The sequence below is a fragment of the Pempheris klunzingeri genome, chromosome 1 (assembly GCF_042242105.1).
Source record: "Pempheris klunzingeri isolate RE-2024b chromosome 1, fPemKlu1.hap1, whole genome shotgun sequence".
Classification (NCBI taxonomy): domain Eukaryota; kingdom Metazoa; phylum Chordata; class Actinopteri; order Acropomatiformes; family Pempheridae; genus Pempheris; species Pempheris klunzingeri.
Genome location: NC_092012.1, coordinates 34,736,324 through 34,756,982, shown reverse-complemented (window position 1 = coordinate 34,756,982; position 20,659 = coordinate 34,736,324). Strand labels below are relative to the sequence as shown.

The 20,659-nt window shown below is 45.4% G+C and overlaps 1 protein-coding gene across 1 annotated transcript in view; it reads left to right on the top strand.

The window, feature by feature from the left end:
* LOC139220330 (transcription initiation factor TFIID subunit 4-like) overlaps window positions 1–20,659 on the top strand; it is an 81,959-nt gene that overhangs the window by 31,451 nt on the left and 29,849 nt on the right. Inside the window, exons 10-12 of the mRNA XM_070852443.1 lie at window positions 3,078–3,208; window positions 6,916–7,041; window positions 12,234–12,290. Coding sequence (XP_070708544.1) covers window positions 3,078–3,208; window positions 6,916–7,041; window positions 12,234–12,290 — 314 coding nt within the window. The remainder of the gene's footprint in view (window positions 1–3,077; window positions 3,209–6,915; window positions 7,042–12,233; window positions 12,291–20,659) is intronic.

Genomic DNA, 20,659 nt, shown 5'->3' with positions numbered 1-20,659 from the left:
AGCTTCATTAAGAGGGCACATTACGGCCAAGGCACGATGCCTTCACTGTCGCCTCTGTTTGCAAGACGCGAATGCTTGCTGCTTGAGAGTGAATCATCGTTGGAATGGACACTAACACCAAATGTCTCAATATAGCCTGAATGTAGCCTGAATGTAGTCTGAATGTAGCCTGAATGTAGCCTGAATATAGCCTGAATGTAGCCTGAATGTAGCCTGAATATAGCCTGAATGTAGCCTGAATGTAGCCTGAATGTAGCCTGAATATAGCCTGAATGTAGCCTGAATATAGCCTGAATGTAGCCTGAATGTAGCCTGAATGTAGCCTGAATGTAGCCTGAATGTAGCCTGAATATAGCCTGAATGTAGCCTGAATGTAGCCTGAATATAGCCTGAATGTAGCCTGAATATAGCCTGAATGTAGCCTGAATATAGCCTGAATGTAGCCTGAATGTAGCCTGAATGTAGCCTGAATATAGCCTGAATGTAGCCTGAATGTAGCCTGAATGTAGCCTGAATGTAGCCTGAATATAGCCTGAATATAGCCTGAATGTAGCCTGAATGTAGCCTGAATATAGCCTGAATATAGTCTGAATATAGCCTGAATGTAGCCTGAATATAGCCTGAATATAGCCTGAATATAGCCTGAATATAGCCTGAATGTAGCCTGAATATAGCCTGAATATAGCCTGAATATAGTCTGAATATATATATTTTCAATTAGTAGTAAACTCACTCACTCACTCACTGTATTGATGTTCGGTTAAATAGTTCAAGTTATTTTTAAGAAAGACCATCAAAGTTCTCAGACTGCAGCTTCATTAATGTGCATTAACTGAGACGTTTAAGAACGTTTATGAACGTTTCAGAACGTTTAAGAACGTTTCAGAACGCCATCTTGGGTTTTGGGAAACACTGATCGACATTTTTCACCATTTTCTGGACCAAACAACTAATTTGTTGATTGAGAAAATAACTGAGTGGCTGATAACTGATTAATTGACAAAGTGGAAGGGTAGTTGCAGCCCTGCGTCGGTGTCCTTGAAAGGAGCCTCTGGCTGGTTGTGACACCAGGTCAGAAAACAGTGCACCAACATCAGGAGGTCATTAGAAAGTGCTAATCAGGAGTGTGTTGTGCTCTTATTGGTGACTGTGACGAGGGTAAGACTGTTGGAGGATGGAGTCGTTGGTCTTTGGTTATTCTTATGTGTCTGTGGGCAGAGGGAAGAAAGAATCACACAGTTGCAGGTATTATAGATATAATTTAGTTCAGATGGGTCGTTCAGGACCTTTTCCATGTTCGCTGCCAGCTACTTTTCAGCGGCACCCTTGTTGCTATGGATACCCTTCAGTTCTATACTAAATACTGTCGATATTCAATTCAGCAGGCCTCGATGCAGGTTGTGTCTCTCCATTCGGTGTCTTTGTGTTGTGGTGAAAGTGATGAGCAGTGTTATCTAACATCAGCCACTTCTAGTGTGTGTGAAGAGAGGAAGACAGGAAGAATACATGAATAACATGTGATTAACCTGATAATCCACTGGCTGCAGAGCTCCTTCTGGGGGTATTTAATAAGCTAGATGTTAACTGATGTTAACTCAAACATATGAACAAAGGTGGACCCTGTAGATCTTGACACTGTGGTTCAAAGTTTACCGTACGACGGGCTGGTTGGAGGACGTCTGTGTGGCTGAACACCACGTGAACGTCGCCGCTTTGACTCCAGCTGGAGCAGCAGCAGCACGTTTTATCCGTCCGTCTGGCTGCTTGTGTTTCCTGAATGAAGACACACACGCAAAAATCTCCCTCTTTTCAAAAGTGAAAATTCATCTGACAGTTCATGGAAACACGACTAATATTACTGATGTTTAGTTGGTGTAATGTTTACCATGGTCACCATCTCAGTCTGCTGTGTAAGCATGCTAACATTGCTAATTAGCATTAATCACAATTTGTTAGAGGCCAAATGAACATTTTTCTGCACCATGCTCCATGACACTGCATCCAGTGGTTGGTGAGGTAGTTCAGTGTGGACAGAGCGACGTCCACCCGGCAGGAGATGCTGCTGCTGCTCCTGTTTTCTGCCTCTCATGTAGAAATCACAAAATATTAAAGCTTTCCAGGTCATTAGTGTGTTACCGGCGCCTCCTTCCAGGGGAAGAGCAGCGATTGTTTTTGCTGGCAGGAGCGTGGCTCTGTGGCTAAGTCTCTTAAACTTTCTCTGAAATATTAATGTCCCTGAAAGATCTTGTTTTTTTGGTAGCAGAAGCCCATTAGTGTTTTTCGTTGACCTTGTGACATCGCCACATGTATTGCCACTGTAATTATAAGGCTAACAGAGCTCCCTCCATCCATTTCAAAGCCGGAGCGGGTGAGGAGTATATGTATTGTTCAGCTGATTTAAATAATTGGTGTGGTTTACTTAAAAGGGTGCCAGAGAGAAAATTATGGTAATGGAATAATTTAAAAGGAAGTTGGAAACAGATAGTAACCCTACCAAAGTCTGTCCTCCTCTCTTTTGTTATGACTTCAGATGAGTTTTGCTCCGAGGAAACTAAATTATCCTTCTCCTGCGAACAGAGATGGTCAATGTCGTTTACACACTCCAACGAGCTTAGCGAGTAAAGCCACTCTGGAATTTGCACTAAGACTGTGAAACAAATTAACTTTTCTGTGTGATGAGTCCTATTTCTGGGAGTTAATTGCGTGCACTAATCCAGACAGTTGTGCGTGAATGTGTGTGTGAGTACAGTAGGTGTGTGTGTGAGCGGAGGCACTGAATGAAAGCTGTGTGTGTGTGTGTGTGTGTTTGTAGTGAAACAATTGGCTTCTACGTGCTTCGCTGTTGGTTTTCACAGGAGGGCAAATGGTGGAAGCAAGTGATGGTAAAATAACAACTCTCAACCTGCTCAGTCAATTAAAAGTGAGAATAAAGGTTATATTACAGAGCTCAGAGGATCAGCAGCAGAACCGCTAGAGAATCACAAATCTGGCTTTTGTTATGAGAACCAAAAATACCAACTGTTGCAGAAGTTAAACGTGTGTGTGTGTGTGTGTGTGTGTGTGTGTGTCCTTCACAGCTAAGAAGTTTGGGGTCACAGAGGTCCCCATGGAGGCGGTGACGTTCATCTCACACGCTGCACAGTCACGACTTCGTACTGTGGTAGAAAAGATTTCTACTATCGCACAACACCGACTGGACTCCTGTAAGGTAGGAGGAACACACACACACACACACACACACACACACACACACACACACACACACACGCTCACTGAAAAGTAAAGATGTCCAGGGCCAATCACAGCTCTGTTGGAGTCATTCCATGCTTTTGTTAAAGCCAGATCCATCTCCTGTCAGTTTTTATTGTAACTCAGAAATGCCACTTTTCTCAAGGCTGCTTCTCCTCCGAGCTAACGTACAGCTGACTCCGGGAAAAATGAAATATGTGATCTGTAATCTGTTGGGGTGAAGCGGTTCACTTACGTCCTCGGTTTTGAGCCCACAGTTTGGGATGTTTTTGATACAGTGAGGAAAAATAAAAATGCTAAACATTTATTAAACAAACGTCGGCTCTTCCTTTGTTAAATGAAGAAGAGTCTGTCAGTATTGGTACATCTGGCAGCAGCCTGCTGATGAAAAAGTAAAATGGTGCAGCATTTAGAAAATGAACTGTTGTTGAACTGTGCTGTACTTGGTTTCAGCTTCACACCAGGCCCAGCTGTACGGAGTATTTTCACGTTTTGTTTCCAGAAAGATGAACCTGTCCTGGTTGTTTGCAGAACGCACAGATCTGCTGGCTTTAACAATGTCAATTTGGCTGCACTCTGCATCGCTCCAGTGATTCGTGTGCTGCCGTCTCAAATGAGTGAGAAAGTTGGAGGTGCAGCCAGTGGCAGACCTGATCGACGGCCAACAGTGATAGATGGTTTTTGTCCATAGTTAGAAACCGTAGTTTCCCAATCAGGCGTCTTAGATGATACTGGAGGAGCTCCTGGTTTATCTATTTGCCATAAATTACAGGTGATCTCTCTGTGACGTGCACGTGTGGGCGTGTACTTACTTCACGGAGCGTGAATGGACTGAACATCCAGACCTGTACCAAAGTTATACTAGAAACTTTGCTAGAGTTTTAAATAAAGTTCTGCTTATACAAAAAAAATAAACCAGCACGTGCAGCACTGCATCTGTTTGGCACACACATACACCAAACGGGAAGATGTGTACTGTTACACCCCTGAAACACAGTTAACGGATAAATACAACAGGCTGTGTCGGCTCCAGCAGGGACACTTCTGTTTGCTGACAGCTGCTTCTTTAATGTTTGTTAATGACATCTAAAGGGAGGAAGTTTAGGCACCGCAGACAAACGAGACGCAGTCAGACTGGATTTTACGTGCTGAAGTGAGGTAGAGGGCTCGTCGGCGTGGAGTGACTGATAGACACCAAGTACAAAGCACTTTCCGTGTTAAAGTGGAGGTAGAGTGTTGTTTAAGAGCAGTCTGTTCTAAGGTTTGTCTTCTACTTCATGCATGATATAACAGACATCTGTGTTTCCTGAATGAGTGAGCGAGGTCAGTCCCACTCGTTCGTGACTCTGCAGCTCAAAGTTCAATCAAACTAAACTGTGCACAAAGGGAACAAGATTGGATGAGTCTGTTCATTGAAAAGAAAGACAGAGGAGCCACATGTGGTGTGGCCACAGTAGGATAGTCTATTTTCTAACGTGAAGCTTCTGTTGAGGTTTTTGAATGAACCCTCACATGTCTGCTGCAGTATTTTATTACGTTATGATAAAAATTAAAAAATCCTTGAACAAAATCCTCAGTTGGATTAAGGTAAAAGCTTCGAAGCTTCAAACACAGATCCCATAAGATCATTTATTGATTTTACACCACAAACATGAATTAAAACACTTGTTATTTGTGTTCCTACTTTCAGATTCTGTAAATTATCCATCAACATGATTATTTTCTTGCATTTAATCTCTTGTTGCCACAGTTTTATTATCATCATTATTATTCATTGTCACGAGCCACCGAAGCCACTCTTCTGTTTGGACTAATCAGGAGCACCACTCACACGAGGGGTCGAACAAACCACTCGTGATCAACCGGAAATGTAAAGTGAATATTGGAGCCACACTGGAGGAGTTGGGAAACAAACTTCATGGGGACATTCAAGCAGATACTTAAACACACAAGGAGGAGTGTGGGCATGCATGTTTGCACCAACATGCACACAAATGTGCTTTTATCTAACTCGCAGACAAAAATGCAAGTGCACCACTAACATAAACACATAAAAGTTAATGTTGGAAGTCTTTTTTCCCCCAGAGTTGATAAACAGGAGAGTTTTCCATCAGTCAGCCAAAAGTTGAGGTATAAAAGAACTTGTGAGTGCTCGCCTGTGTACACCTGCACACTTTGGTCGTTATTGGTGAGTTTATCTGTCGTAGCCCTTGAACGTGACTATATAACCACATTTAATTGGTGTACATTAAAGCGTGACTCCATGAGTCTTGGTGTTGTTGGGAGAACTGGGGGAAACTTTGAAAATGTGTTTTTCCTGACACCGAGAAGGGAGGAAGAGGAGGAGGGAGGACGAGCGTCGCTACAGCTGTGCCCATCTTGTTTTGCGCTCCTTCTTCTATCCGTTCGTTCTTTCCCCTTTTTGTGGTTTTGTAAATGAGGTGTGTGTGTGAGGGAGGCATGAAGCTCTGTGAAGCCACTCTGTTGACATCAGCGAAAAAAAAAAAAGAAAAAAAAGGAGAGAAAAGACCAAAAGACAAAGAGGCCTTAAAGAGCAACCGGGCTTCGGCAGCGGCGGCAGGAGCTACGGCAAGAGTGCGGGCTCAGCGCTGCAACAAAGAGGAGGGAGGCAGGATGAGAGAGAGAGAAAGGGGGGAGGGAGGGAGGGGTGCTGGCGATGAGCCTCCTCTGATGTGTCTTTGTGCTCTGTGCCACCCAGCTTCTCTCATCCACTCATGGAAGCACACACACACACACACACACAGAACTGACAATGACACACACACAGATTGAAAAGAGACTGATATAGAAGTCAAGTGGAAGAAGAGAACAGAGCTGCGTAGGAGACACACACACACACACACACACACACACACACACACACACACACACACACACACACACACACACAACCATGTGAAATAAGCAATTATCCTATTAACTTTTGATGACCTACAAAAGTTGTTTTCACGCTCGGCTTTCTATCTCCCAAGTGGGAGGTGACGCGCCATATGCAACGAGAAGCGTCGTCTGTAAATAGAAATAGATGATCTGTGTCTTAAAGGATAACTTTGGTTTATTTAAACCTGGGCCCTATATATATATATATATATTCTTTTACTTATCCTGGTGTGTGAGTGACTGGTAGGTAGTAAAAGTGTTGGAACTGGTCCAGTAGATCACCTCAGCCAGCAGCCACCAAACGGGCTGCAATGGGTTTGTGTTATTGTGTGCTAACGAACATTGTGTTGCATCTGAACTAACCGTTTAAAAGTCAGACAAACAAACGTACTAATGGAGGCAGCAGTAGAGCAGCACCGCCGGTGTTCTGAGAGGTAGAATTACTGCTTTTGTCAGTGGAGTCTGGTGGCTTTGAAGAGAGCGATAGAACAGCTCTATTAAGTTATTGTTCCCAGCACATGACTCATCTTAGTATTATTATTAGTATTAGAGAAATGTTCTTCCACCTTTCTCTGAAATAAATGTTCTGGCCGTTTATTGACAGCAGATGGTTTGGAGATCACTTCGTATGTGTAGATGGACCAAGTTCGGCCCTGAACTTCTGTAATTTGTGTCCAAAGCCTCAGAAGCAGCCGCCGAACGGGTCTCATAACTTTATTTTCAGCTGTTGCCGTCGCAGTGACTCTCTCTCTGTCTCCTCGTCAGGATGATGAGTGCTACGAGCAGTCTGCAGACGTTCGCTCTCAGCTTCGCTTCTTCGAGCAGCTGGAGAGAATCGAGAAGCAGAGGAAGGACGAGCAGGAGAGAGAGATCCTTTTGAAAGCCGCTAAAGTAAGTTACTGTCACCTCACCATCCTGCCTGTGTGTGTGTGTGTGTGTGTGTGTGTGTGTGCGTATGTCCCCATGCAACAGTGTGTTTTTGTGTACTGCTGTGTGTACGTGTGTGCATGTTGCTCCAGCGCCGGCCTTGACAGATGAATTAGAGTGTGACACCAGTGGATGAAGTGACCTCCCTGTGTCCTCCCAGGCTCCTGGCCCCAGGGCTCCTCTGTCCTGGCTCTTCCTCCCCGGACACAGTGAGGAGGGGGGGGACCTCGTACACCACGCAACCCCCATACACCGTGCAGCCGCCCAACACACACACACACACACACACACACACACACACACACACACACCAGCCCCTGTGTACAACCTGCAAAACATCCCTCTGTCACTGACAGAGCTATGACAGCTCAGGTGAAACAGAGCATCAGTTTTGGAGAGCAGATTTCTCTCAGAGTGACAGAGAGGCCAGAGAGGTTGTTCTATTAATCTGAGAATCTGTCAATAAACTGTGCATCTACAGTATATATATATAATTTAGAGGAAAGAGCCTCTCAGTACTGGCTGCACTGGTGTAGAGGTGGTCAGCAGCACAAATACAGAAATAACCGTTTAGTACTAAAGATTTTGCAAAAACATACAAAGAATTGCAATAAGAATAAGAGCGTGTTGGGAAGGTTACTAGTTGTCCTGTTAAAATGTAATAAGTTATGTAAAATATATCAAAGTCATGTAACTCATTACTTTGCTAACAAATGTTTTAAACTGGGTGATAAAGCCTAAACACACAGGCAGTGTAAACCTCAACACTGACTACTGATTACTTTATTAAATGTTCTTCAATATCCCTCAAATTAAAGTTTGAACATTTTGAATTTAAAGCCCAGCCACCAAAACAAATGACTAGTTTGTAGGTGTGGTGTGTAGAGGGAATGATTAGTGAATGTCCGCCCTCCTTGGCGAGGTGGGCTGGCTGCAGTCACGGCACACACTTAGAGCAAAGTCAAACAAGAGAACCAGTCAAAAGCAGCACCCAACATTTGAGCACATTCTGCCAAATGAATGGACGTAGAGCCGCCTCCCGGTGAGCTGCTGTCGATGGACACACTTAAATTTGTCCCAACAGCTTTGCTGACCTGCATTGTCCTGATATTTTTCCAAAACAGACGAGGTGCAAAGCCACAATGTTATATTCTACATATCAGCTTTTTACTGAAAAGGATGTCGCCCACTAGTTATCACCAACATTTTGATTTGTAAGTGTGATTTAATTACATATTTTTCCCTCAGTAACTGTAACAGATTGTAACGTAACACCATTAAATGTAACTAGTTCCCAACTCTGAATAAGACCTGCTGTGATTTCAGCTTGTTAAACTCTTCATATCTAAGGTGGCAGTCAGAAAAACATCACCAGTGAATCAACAGATGGATGTTTGCAGACGTTTGGTTGAACTCAGGCAGAGAAGCTTTGTTTTTCTTAGCTGTGGCCACTTCATCTGAACTGCAGGCGGTGCTTTTCACTGAATCCTTGAACACTGGTCGAGGTTAAATCACAGACCTGTATTTGGTGTATATTTACTAAAGAGGAATCTAATTGTCATAATTTCAGCAGCTGCTACCACCTACATCACTGCCAGGGCAGAGGAGGTTTTAAACCATGTGGAACAGAGCGAGCTTCAAATTCAGCATGAGCCAACAAACCTTCAACACTTAGTGGTTTCTTCTTCTTGGCTTTTTCCACCAGCAGCACTCAGGTGTGAGTCACATGACATAATGTTAGCATTCTGATTAGCTGCTCTCTAAGGCTACAGCAGGTGAGTTATGACTTCTGGTGTGGTTCATATCACTGGTGGGCCAATAAACTATACATTTATTTTTAAAATCCTTCTTATTTAAGGATGTCCGTGACCTTTGTCCTTTGAAAATGATATATTTTGCTGCAGAATTGATAGCAGGTGTCACTTTGATGCAGTCGACAGATGAGGACTGAACTCGTGACACATTAAAACACGTAGAACAGGAACACCTGCGCTGACTTTGCAGGAGAAGCATTAAAAGTACTAATAACTTGTATTGTCACCTGTCCAGTAGTCTGACCTCAGCCCTGTGCATGCGGGGACATTTGTTTATTAGTAAAAAAGGTTTTCACATTTGGAAAGATCACCACTGACCAAAAAAAGAGAGAGAATCTTTTGCAAATGAAAATGCCTGGCGGTGCGACATTAGCAGAAAGCTAGGTTAATTTAATTAATTTTGAATGGAGCCAATGTCCCACAGTAAAGATTCTCATTGCTGCACACCTCACCGTCTTAATTGCATTATTACGCTGCGGTCCTGCCATGCAGGATATTAGAAAATCCTCTAGTTGATGAACACCGGCCACCAAACCTCATGACCTGTCTGTTTTTGTCTGTCAGGAGAGAGCAGATCGCCTCAGTGCTGCTGGTGAGAAAAGACATTAGATCAGCAGGACGGCGAGCGACACTGTGAGCTGTGTGCTGCTAAAAAAATGAACAGTGATCCTTTTAAATCCTCTGTCAGTAGCCGGTTCTACATGGTTGAACAGTGTAATCTTGTTTTTCTTACTGTGAACCTTCTTCATTAACAGGATTAGTGAGGAACTTTTTCAAATTTAGCCAAGTTCCCGTTGGAAGGGTTCACCTCGGGGCTGTTTGGACTGCATGAGCATCGTTGAGGATAGTTGTACTTCACCTCAGAGCCACGTCCATGGCTTTTTGGCTCCTGTTGCCATGGCGTTTCAGTTCAAGGAGAAGTTTGGAAAGCAAATCTTTGCCTAATGATTGCATGATATATTTCACCACCGCACTGCCTGAGAACATCCTCGTCTTTTTTCTGCTATTTAACCATGTATGTTGCTTCTTTATCGATATTATTGTATGGACACAAGCGTATTTATCACATCAGAGCAGTGCAGTCAGTGTAACAGGCTGATGTCAAAGGAAACCCCCCTAAATCCTCCCTAAAACACCGTTTTACTGATTATATAACCACTGAACCTTTTTTTTCCAGTGTTAATGCTCCATATGATAACTGTCCAAACTCTAAATGTCATGTTTTGGCATTTGTTCTTTTAAAAAACAGTTTTTGCTATTTGCACACGCCATTTTAGATCAACATTCAACCATCACACGGAGAGAAATCCATCACTGAATACATCAACAACCCTAAAACTTTACAATACCGCAGCTAGAGGACATTCAGTGAAGCATTAGTGGCTCATCTCCCTTGTTCTGGACATGCAACGCTGCTGCTCTCATGTTTAAAATGTAAAGTGAAGCTTGAAAGTGTCTTTCACTTTCTGTAATTTGTAAAGCAAATGAGGAAAAAAATACTGCTAAATAAACGTAGGATTACTGCAAGAGGAGTGAAAGGAACAGAATTTCCACCCCGTGGTCGTAAAATTTGGGTGAATATATTGGCAGAATATTCAGCTTCACTCTTTGCACATACAACCCACAGCTAAATGAAGCCAGTACAGCCCTCTGGGGGTTCAACAAGTTTAAGAACTGGAAAAAAAACTAGTCAAGGTAAAAAAAAACACAAATCTAAAAAACGACGATCACAAAATAACTCCTGAAATATGCTCAACATCACAGACTGATCATAGATGTGGAGGTTTTTTTCTTTCTTATTTAATTCACTGCATCCTCTCTCAGTGCCAAACCACCAGCCGGCCCTCCTCTCCTCCTCCCCTCCTCTCCTCCTCCCCTCCTCTCCTCCCCTCCTCCTCCCCTCCTCTGTTCGCTCCTGTAAGTGGGAAAACCAGGGCAGCTGACAGAGGAGATGTAAAGCATGCCAGTGGCACCGCTGCCCTTTGTAAACAGTCCATCTGTACCAACCCCTCCCACTCCTCCGCCCCTCCGACACCCTCCCACCTCCCTGCCCGCCTGCCCGCTTCTCTCTCCTGCTCGAGCGCCCGCTAATTTGACCTCTTGAATAAGGAACCCGCTAAAATAATCCCCCCCACCCCCGTCTTCTCTCCTCCTTCCTTCACAACAAGCCACCCCCCCCCGTCTTCCTCCTCCACGCCGTCCAGTTAAAATATGACTCAACTCTTGAGGGATGCTCCGGCCGACCGGAGGGCAGGCACATTAGTCTGAGCTGAGATACCGACCAGTACGTGAACCGCTTATATATTTAAAGCCAATTAGCAGGAAGGCTAGGAGGAGCAGCTCTCCATCCATAAGGCAGAGAGGGTGAGGAGAGGAAGGGGAGGCAGGGAGGCAGAGGGGTGAGGCAGGAGTGGGACGCCCGGTTCGGAGGGAGGCCCGGCACTCTCTCTCTCTCCCTCTCTCACTGATCTGGTATTGGAAGGAGAAATCTGGAATAAAACCGAAACAGAGATGGGCACCCTAAGTGCACTGTAAATATATATTTAATGGGCATCTCATTATTTTATTGATTTATTTTATTTATTTTCAGCTTTTTGTCACAGTGAATGAAAAGGAAACTGACTGATGCTCCAGAATGGAACAATTTGGGACATTTATATTTGCACAGAAATGGACCTGACCTAATTTTGGCTAAAGTGAAGCTCCACAGATTATATCCAACACAGCAGCGCTCAGTTAGTGAGGAGCGCCCTAATCTGCCCGCACTGCCTGCAGTGGTCAGCCGGACGTGTGCGTTTGGCTTGGTGGTGAAGGATTCCCAGGGACAAGTACATTCACCCAGATCTTGGCTGCTGATTAAAATAGAAGTGCTGTGTTGTTACGCCAGGGACACACACACACACACACACACACACACACACACACACACACACACACACAGAGCCATGGATAGCCACACTGGCTCACAGTGACACACACACACACACACACACACACACAGCCGCTGCCACTGATACTCACCAACATCCTTTGCCCTGTGTGTGTGTGTGTGTGTGTGTGTGTGCTGGCTCGTACAGAATTTTTAATAACCTCTTTTGATTAGAATCCCCCTCCAGCGGCTTATTTAGGGCTGGATTTGGAGTGGGTTTAAAGGCCACGGCCCCCCGGGGGGCGCTCCATTGCACTTCTCTGAATTCAAATACGATGTCCTTGACACCTCTGTATCCTGTTCCCATTTTGCACTATTTTTGCTGCAGCAGCAACAGATGAGCAGCGAAGGGGGGGTGGGCTCCTTAAACCAGCTGTTAACCTGTGTCCCCCCCTCCCCCCTTTACTCCACAGAGTCGCTCCAGGCAAGAGGACCCAGAGCAAGCTCGACTGAAACAGAAAGCTAAGGAGGTAAGCTGCTGCGGAGATCATTACCCTTGACATTTCCCGACTCCAGCGTATTAATTTTTCATGTCTCTCTACATATGTAATGCCATTTAAAGTCGGACTTAAAAAAAGTTTGAGGAATTATTCGCGCCGATTGATGCCCATGTGTGGAAAATGATTTTCTGCCTACCAAAGACACCCTCCACTTCCCCCACCCCCCTTTTCTTTTCCCTTTCTTCCTCTATTCCAGCCTCCTCATCTTGCACCAGTCTGAATTTTGACTCGGGTGAGCCATGAGGAGGAGGGTGTCCAGTGACTGTAGTAGCCTTAGTAGGCTTATTCTGCACCCATCTCCTCATCTCACTCCCTTTTTGTTGATGACACTTGTTAATGCCGTGAAAACCCACAGTGTCTGTTTGTCCCGGCTTTAAAAAGTGCAGGAAACATTTTGTCACATTGCAACAGTAGTTCAGTGAGGGTGTAGAAAGGGGAACAAGTGAACGGCTTGCGATGCGCCTGCATTAACTTTTACTGCTACAAAGGAGTAAAAGGAGTTATTCCCTCCTTCAAGTAACAGGCCGAGGCACGACGCGCGGTGTTACAAATGTTTTACTGATGTAGTGCACTTCTGTTGGCGCCACGCCGCCATATCCTCCTCGTTTTAAGTGCAGGCCTTGTATATGGTAAAATTCCCAGTGGACCCCAGAAAGTAGACCACTCTTCCTTTAGTGGTTGGTTAACGTTGTTTACGCAAACGAAATAGTTCTGTCACAGCGGAAGTTTGCATTTGTTTTCTTCTTTGTTTACTCCAGAATAACTTCAGTGGGTGCTTTCAGTCCACGGCTCGCTAACAAGGATCAAGAGGATTGTGTGGAGTAGTAGTCTGAGTAGGCAGGAGGATAAAACAAGCAGCATTCACCTGTTGTTGTTGTTGTTGCTGTTGGTGATGATGTAGAACTTACGGAGCAGACGCCTGCTCTTTTAAAAAAAGCCTTTTACTCATCTGCAGAAAGTTTGCTGAGCACCCAGCACTTTTCTCACTGCTGGTTTTTACCCACACAGCTCCACAGTTTTCCACCTGACAGCTCTCCAGCGAAACCACTTTCTGTCTTTTAACACTGGCCACACATTCACATTTCGAGGTAGCTCTAAATGCTTTGCTCAGGGTGTTGTCGTTTGGCCAAAGTATTTAATTTTTAGGGTTTTTCTCAGCCGGTCTGTGGTGTTGAACTTCTGACCTTCAAGTGACAAGTGGGCCTCTCTTACCTCTGGCTACTGGCACGGCTCTGTCTTCTCCCCGCGTCTCTCCTGGATATTTCTCTCTAGCAATGTCGAGCCCTGCTGCAGTTTAGAGCATTCGCACTAGATCTCAGCCTACCCATAAGCCCCACATATGCAAATGAAGCAGCGTAATAGGCAGCGCGATAGGTTTGCCCCAGGGGCCATGTGATCAAAGTGGATCTCCTCCCTGTTAAGTGGCAGTCCGCTCGTCATCTGGATACGGCCAGATTAGTGCCTCGTGAGGAGACGCCGCGTGCACGTATGCACATTTTCATTTTCATCTGGAATTTTAAGAAGGTGGTTTGGAAATCGTTACTTTATGTAATGCTTTCTCCTGCTAGATAGAGACGAGGAAGACTCCCCCCCCCGTACCCACACACGCTCGACACCCCTCTTCCTCCCTCCCTCACCTCTTTCTTTTTTTGCTTAATGGCCGTCGTTTCTCAGCCCCCGTGCCTCTCTGGTTTTCATCACCTGAGCTGGCTGTTTGTGTCACTGCAGAGTCTGTCGGCGGCTCACACATCTGTGCAAATTTCATCAGGATAATGAGCCCGAGCTACTCTTCCAGGCGACGGGCAGAGGAGCCAGCCTCTCTTTAAGCCCCTCTCCCTTCTCCCTTCACACACACACACACACACACACACACAGAACAACCACCACCAAACAATCATCATTTTGGAGAGATGGAATTACAGCGTGTTATACTTGAACCAAGTGTTGGCGTGTAAATTGAGCTGGCACGTGATTAGTTTTTAAAGAGGCAGGTGCGGAGTGTTTTGAGAGTGTTGCTGCAGACCTCAGAGTCCAACACGCAGGCCGACAACCGGCATTAACCCACGACCAACAAGAGCGAACCGTCGAGTCCATTTGACCACTTCCATCGGTCAAAATCACAAATGTGCCTCGAAGGGATTTACAATCTGTGCAACGCGCAGCACCTCCATCCTTACGGCCTTAATCCTCGACTGAGGAAATGTCACAGAAAAAAACCTCAGGACGAGAGAGGAGTGTGTATCCGCCATCTTTGTTCTTCACCAGCTTTAAGTAGGTGAGAGTGGAGCCATAAGTTTGGTGTTAATGTTCCCCCGAGGATGCATCCTGATGTTTTTGTCGTCCCTTGGCCTTTCCTTTAGTGCCACTATCAGGCCAAAATGTTCACTTGTAACCCCGAATTATCAGAAATATCAGACTCTGACATTCACTGAGCTCATTCATGCTCCCCAGCAGATGAAACCTTTCTCAGGTGGATAATCCATGAGCGTTCTGCTTGAGCCACCCTCCGGCCAAAATGTCTTCTCTGGACTCAACACATCTGAACAGATTTATGCTCCCAGTGAGATAAAGACATTAGTATACAGTGTGGTCTGTGTCTAAGAGCTGGACTAAAGATGAGCTTAACCACCATAGTAGACCCCAAAATACTAACATCAAGGCTACAGTGTGTGGTTTTTCTTTTTTGTATTGAGGGGTAATGAACATTGTTGGCTCTAGGTGTCACTAGCAGGACTGTGTGGTTCTAGTCTTGTACATTTATGACTCTAATTGTGTGTCTGTATTTGCACCAGCAACCCAGCGCACCACCTGGTCACCAGCAGGGCGGGCGGGTCAGAGGGACGCTGGCACAGGTTTTTGCGTGAGAAGGGAGGGAGGCAGGGCGGTCTAGCGCCTCCGTTTCCTCCATTCGCTACCATTTGGCCGAAAGGTCAGATGGGCTATTTCAGAAATGCCCCCAGTGAAAATCAATGGGCAAATCGTGGAGCTCAGTTCCTGGTTGTTGTTGTTGTTGTTGTTGTTGTTGGTGAGTCTGTGTGTTCTGTCTGTTCCATCACTGAGGCAGGAGGCCAGGCAATGCCTAGTCATCGAGAGTGAGAGAATGAGAGAGAGAGAGAGAGAGAGGGAAGGAGACAGAGAGACAGAGACAAAGAGATGGAGAGAAAAGGAGACGGGGGGAGCAAGAGAGGGGAGGCAGGGAGAGATAGAGAGGGAGTTAAGGCCAGTAGAGATACATCACAATGTCAGACACACAGACACACTGCAGCCACAGATTCATCATCGCAACCGCGTCTGCAGGCACAACTGGACACAGGAAACGAGTGAACTGGAGAAGAGGAGTGGAGCAAGGACAGGCGGAGAGAGGCGAGGGAAGAGGGGAAAGACAAATTGGCTACTACAGCTGGCCAAAATCCGGCCAAAAGCTCCTGCTGGGGCCTCGACTTCAGCTGCTGCAAAGCAAACCACGTCGTGAACACTAATACTTAGCATTGTTAACATGAGCTGGTTAAGGACCCAACCAGCATAAACTAGTGCCCTGACAGCGAGACTCCACCTCCATGTCAGAATGATTCAAGAGGACTGTCCGACAGACATCTCAAAGGTTTCTGTTGGAATGATTTTCCTCAAATATTTATCTTGAGAGATTTGTTTTTGCTCATTTCGACGCACCAGCATTGCTCGTTCAATGTCTTGAACCTCTACTACCGAATTAATTCTGCCCCGGTTCAACTTTGAACCCTGCGTGGCTCCAATTAAAAGCCTGCAGTTATACACCCTCGCTTGCCGTACGAACATATATGTCAGAATCCATGAATGAAATTAGACTCACGCTCGTTTGACATTTGCAAAACCATGGTCAGATTTAGAATATTTTGCCCCAATGGTCACACACTAAAGAACTGTTCCCACTAATGTTGTGCAGGTTATTCAAATCACAACCCTTTGCTCAGCCAGTACGCACCAGGCCTTAATGCACACATACATGTTCCGTGATTGGCCCGGCTTCCTCCACTAGTGGCCGGGTCACGGAGAGACTGGAATCCACCCACACTGAAGGCTCCGCCAGCCGCGCCTCACGCTTCTCCAGAGTGGAGAGGCTCTCGTGTGTCAGAGGACAATGTAGCAGCCCCTTAGTTTTTATTAGACCAGTTATATCTGCGAGTTCATAGGCTCTCATCCTCTGGCCCTCCACGAACTGCTCTCCTCAAAGAGGCGCTCTCCCCCATTAGGCAGGCCCCGGGCCAAAAGCCTGCTACCCTCCTCCACGTTCTCTCCCTCCTCTGAGCTGACTTTCAAAGAGAATTCCTGCTGTTCGTATGTCCCAGTTCGTAGTTGTTATATTCTTGTTTTCTGGCCTCAGAGATACACGATACCTTAATGTTAAAAGAGCGTCAGCATTCGTGGTCAGCTCGTGGGATGTGAGTAGGAGAACGTTGAGCTCATGCGGAAGGATCACGTGCAAATTAGGTTATGCATTAGTTTAGCAGGTGTCCTTCTTTTTTAATGTGATTCCAAGTAGATTTCTATGTTTTGAAAAGATCACACAAGCTGAGTTGATGTGGCTAATTAAATTATCACACGAGAAAGGCCTGTTTTGTGGGTCCTAGAGATGTGCAGGCTACTAAGTAGTACACTAACCCTATTTTTATTTGTTGCTTTGTTGTCGGTAGTCTCAACTCAAAAGTTTTTTTCTTCACCTTAAGACATATTACAGGGAGAGAAAAAGAAGCAGGCTTTAAAAGTACCTTTGGTGTTCCTGTGTGTTTTCGAATATTACAAAGTGCTGTAATGAGAAGGAAAACAACAAAAAAAGGAGATTTTTTTTTTGCCTCTGAGGGAGATAGCGACTCGTCTCCTCGCTGTACAAGCCTGTAGGTTCACTTTTCTCTTTGTGCGCCAGAGCACTCCTTGGGACTCAAGCGACAGGGGAATTGGGCATGCTGAGCTACGCTGGTGGCGAGGTGCCAGCCTCCTGTGCCGGGATATAAGTGAGAGGGAGGCAGGAGGCAGGACACGTTTCAATTAGGCAACAAACACGTCTCACGGAGGATGGGAGAGGAGAGAGAGAAAAACACCTCACCCTCACCAGCTAACTTCTCCCTTCTGACCTCTCCCAAAAACACACTTCCCCCGAACCGCCCTGCCCCACCTTTTCTCGTCTTTCCCATTTAAAATCTGAGGTGTCATTTTTGTGGAATTCATATGGGAAGGACAGTACCGGGGGTCTTTGTGAGGTGATGCTAAGTGTGCCAGCTCGGCCTGCATGTTTCCATTAGATTGTCATGTTGGCTAATTAGAGAGAGGCAGCATGATTCACCTTGTTAATTAGGAGGACTTGCACACCATGTGCCTGGGGGCGGTGTGGGGAAGAGGAGCCCAGCCTCAGAGCCTGCTAGTCGCCTGCTGCCTATGAAGATTCCCCTTTCTCATCTACCTTCCTTTCACTCCTTTTTTTTTTTGATTTGGAAATGAATAAATCATTGAGATCGTCCTCTCTCGGAGTGTGAATATCTGAGGTCTCATCTTTTCCTGGATGCAAATTAGGCGTGATCAATAGAAGGTGACGAGCGGCGAATCTAAATGGTAAAAAAAAGAGAGAGAGAGAGACAGGGAGAGAGAAGACTGCTAGACGAAGCACGCCAGCATAGAACGAGACAAAGCGAGAGAACATTTAAAGTAGGAAATTTTCCCTTAGATAAGCAGTATTTTTAATGATCACCGCTCTCCTCCTGACGCTCCGGTGAAACACCGTCAGATTCTGCTTAACACTGATTTCTGGCTCCTTCATTAAACACCGTGCCCTGGCAAAATGTGTCGCGCAAATGTTATTATTTATAAAAATAATACTTGGGAATGCAAAGTAAAGGCATCAAGTCTGTGAGACACATTCAATTTAGCCACATGTTTCACACAGCCTCCCCCTACACGGTTTAATTCCTGCAAATAAGTTGCAGATGAAGAGGAACCGTAGGGTTATGATAGTGACACTCACATAATGACCTTAGCTCCGGGGACGGCTTAGGGCTCTGAATAATTGGTCCTTGGCCCTGGAAACACTTCTGACATACTCGGCTTCAGAGGGAATGGAAGACTCTGGGCCAAGACTATTAGCTCATGCATGTATTTTGAATTCATCTCCATAGGTAAAATAATATAATCACAAACAGATTTACTGGAATATTTAGGGAGATTTATGCGTGTTGAAAAAGATGATGAAACAGAATTTCAGAGCGTTTGTTTTCTGATTACACTTTTTCCAACCTTGGCTGATTTATTATCTGTATCGGCGCAATAGTGCCGAGTCTAAGGGTTATTATTTTAAGTGTCAAGTATGCTGCGCCGAATCTACTCTTCAACACTGCTCACATATTCACTGAATACAATTTGGTGCAACTTCACACCTTTCAGGACGGCTCGCAGTATCACCATGGACACATTAGACTTCTAATATCTTTTTTTTTTTCTGGAGGAATGCTGCCATGTGCAATATTGAGTTCTGTTGATGAAGCCTTACACGTCTCTACCCAGTTTTTACACAAAGACTCGCCTACATTAGCGGTTCAAGAGTCTGGGTGCAGATGGAGAAGTGCAACCTGATTGGTTACAGCGAATGGCCCCTCCGCCTGCAGCAAACTAACTGCCAGGCACTTCACATGAAGAAAGGCCTCAAGATGCAGCTCGCAGATGTTCGCGCAATGTCGGCCATGTGGGTGTCAGGTGAATGAGATCCATGGATTACAGACGTGCATAAAACACATACGTAAGATGTCAACACAGGCTCGTTTAAAGCAGCAGGGGAAGGCGCACTGTTCAGACAGCGGCCTTTCAAACACAAAATAATTATTTGTGTTTCATGTTTGATGAATTTGGTTTAATTATCCTCCATTTCGTCTGACGAGTTCATTCAGTTAGTTCATTTGTTCACCAAGTTTCACCTTAACTCGTTCATGCATACAAACTCTTTTCAGATGAATTCATGTCATTGTTTTGTGCAGTGTTAAAGCCAATAGTAACCAGTGTTTTTGTGTTTAGCGTGAAGTTTTAAGTCATCAAACAGGGAAAAAGTACAATGATTGTGAAAACAAGACTCCTGCCAGAGAGTGGATGGTAATTAAAGTCCCAGTTGGTCTTGAACTGGGGATCATGTGATCACATGATCACTGTCGTTCCTTAAAATATCACCAGGACTTTGTGAAGACCGTCGTACTTACTAATAAATAATGGTGCTGCTGGGATGCCAGTCTCCAGTGGTACTCAGACTGTCTGTGCCGCGTCTCTTATACGTTTTTAGGTTTCTGGCTCTAAATCAAGCCACTGAGTTTTGGCTGTCACACCTTTTTGAGTTGATACCAGCCAAGCCAGCTCTGAATCTCATTATTATTGGTGTTAATTGAGCACAGTGCTGCTGGTGTTTACGTACTGTGGACCACGCCGGCAGGTCCACGTAGTTTAAAGCCAAAGATACTGAACCAAAACTAAATTAGTTTTAGTTTTAAACTAACAGACTTTAATGACACAGTGTGAACAAAAGGTTAATTGCAGTACTAATACACCAGTCCACAGCTACGTGTGCTTCTATATGCAGCTTGTGAACAAACACACTCAAACAAACACCGTCCTTTATAACCTATAGCTCAGTCTGCGGGCGAGCAGAGCAAAGGTTAGAGCCACGGACAGAGATTTGATTCCCGCTGGAGCCTCCCACCTTTGTTCAAAATGTATGCGCTCTACCAAGGCTCTCTGGGGGAGAACAGCATCCACCAAAAGTGGCATATGTTATGTCTATATACCGAGAAGCTCCCTGCTGTGTCCCATTGGACCAGAGCGGTCTAGGGGGAGGGTAAGTGACAGACCAACCCATGGCCTGGCTTTTATCCTGTGGTCTGTGCAGGGCAGAGAGCCCTTTAGCTTCCTTCACAGCCCCGTAGCTACTTGTGACGTCAAGCAGAGCGTGTTCTGCTCTACCAAGGACATCTGTCTGTAAGCGTCTGGGGGGCCGCGAGCAGCCCCTCAGGCCAGGAGGGGGGGATGAAGGGAGGGAGGAAGGGAGGGAGGGAGAGAGGGAGAGAGGACGGAGAGAGAAAAGCCTTTGTTAAAAGCAGCAGAGATGGAGAACTGCAGGTTGGCCGTCATGGCTCCTGCAGCTCACCCTCCTCTTCACTCCGAGCGCATCAGAGCGCTCTGAGGTTCTTGCTGTACTTTGGACATTTTTGCGTCATAACGGAACATACCCTTTCTTCTGAGCCGAGCAGAGGCCCTGTTATTTCTTATTTACGTCTTGATGGGCATTTTTACCGATCTATTAAGGGCACAGAGCTTGAAACTAGACGAAGATGTCT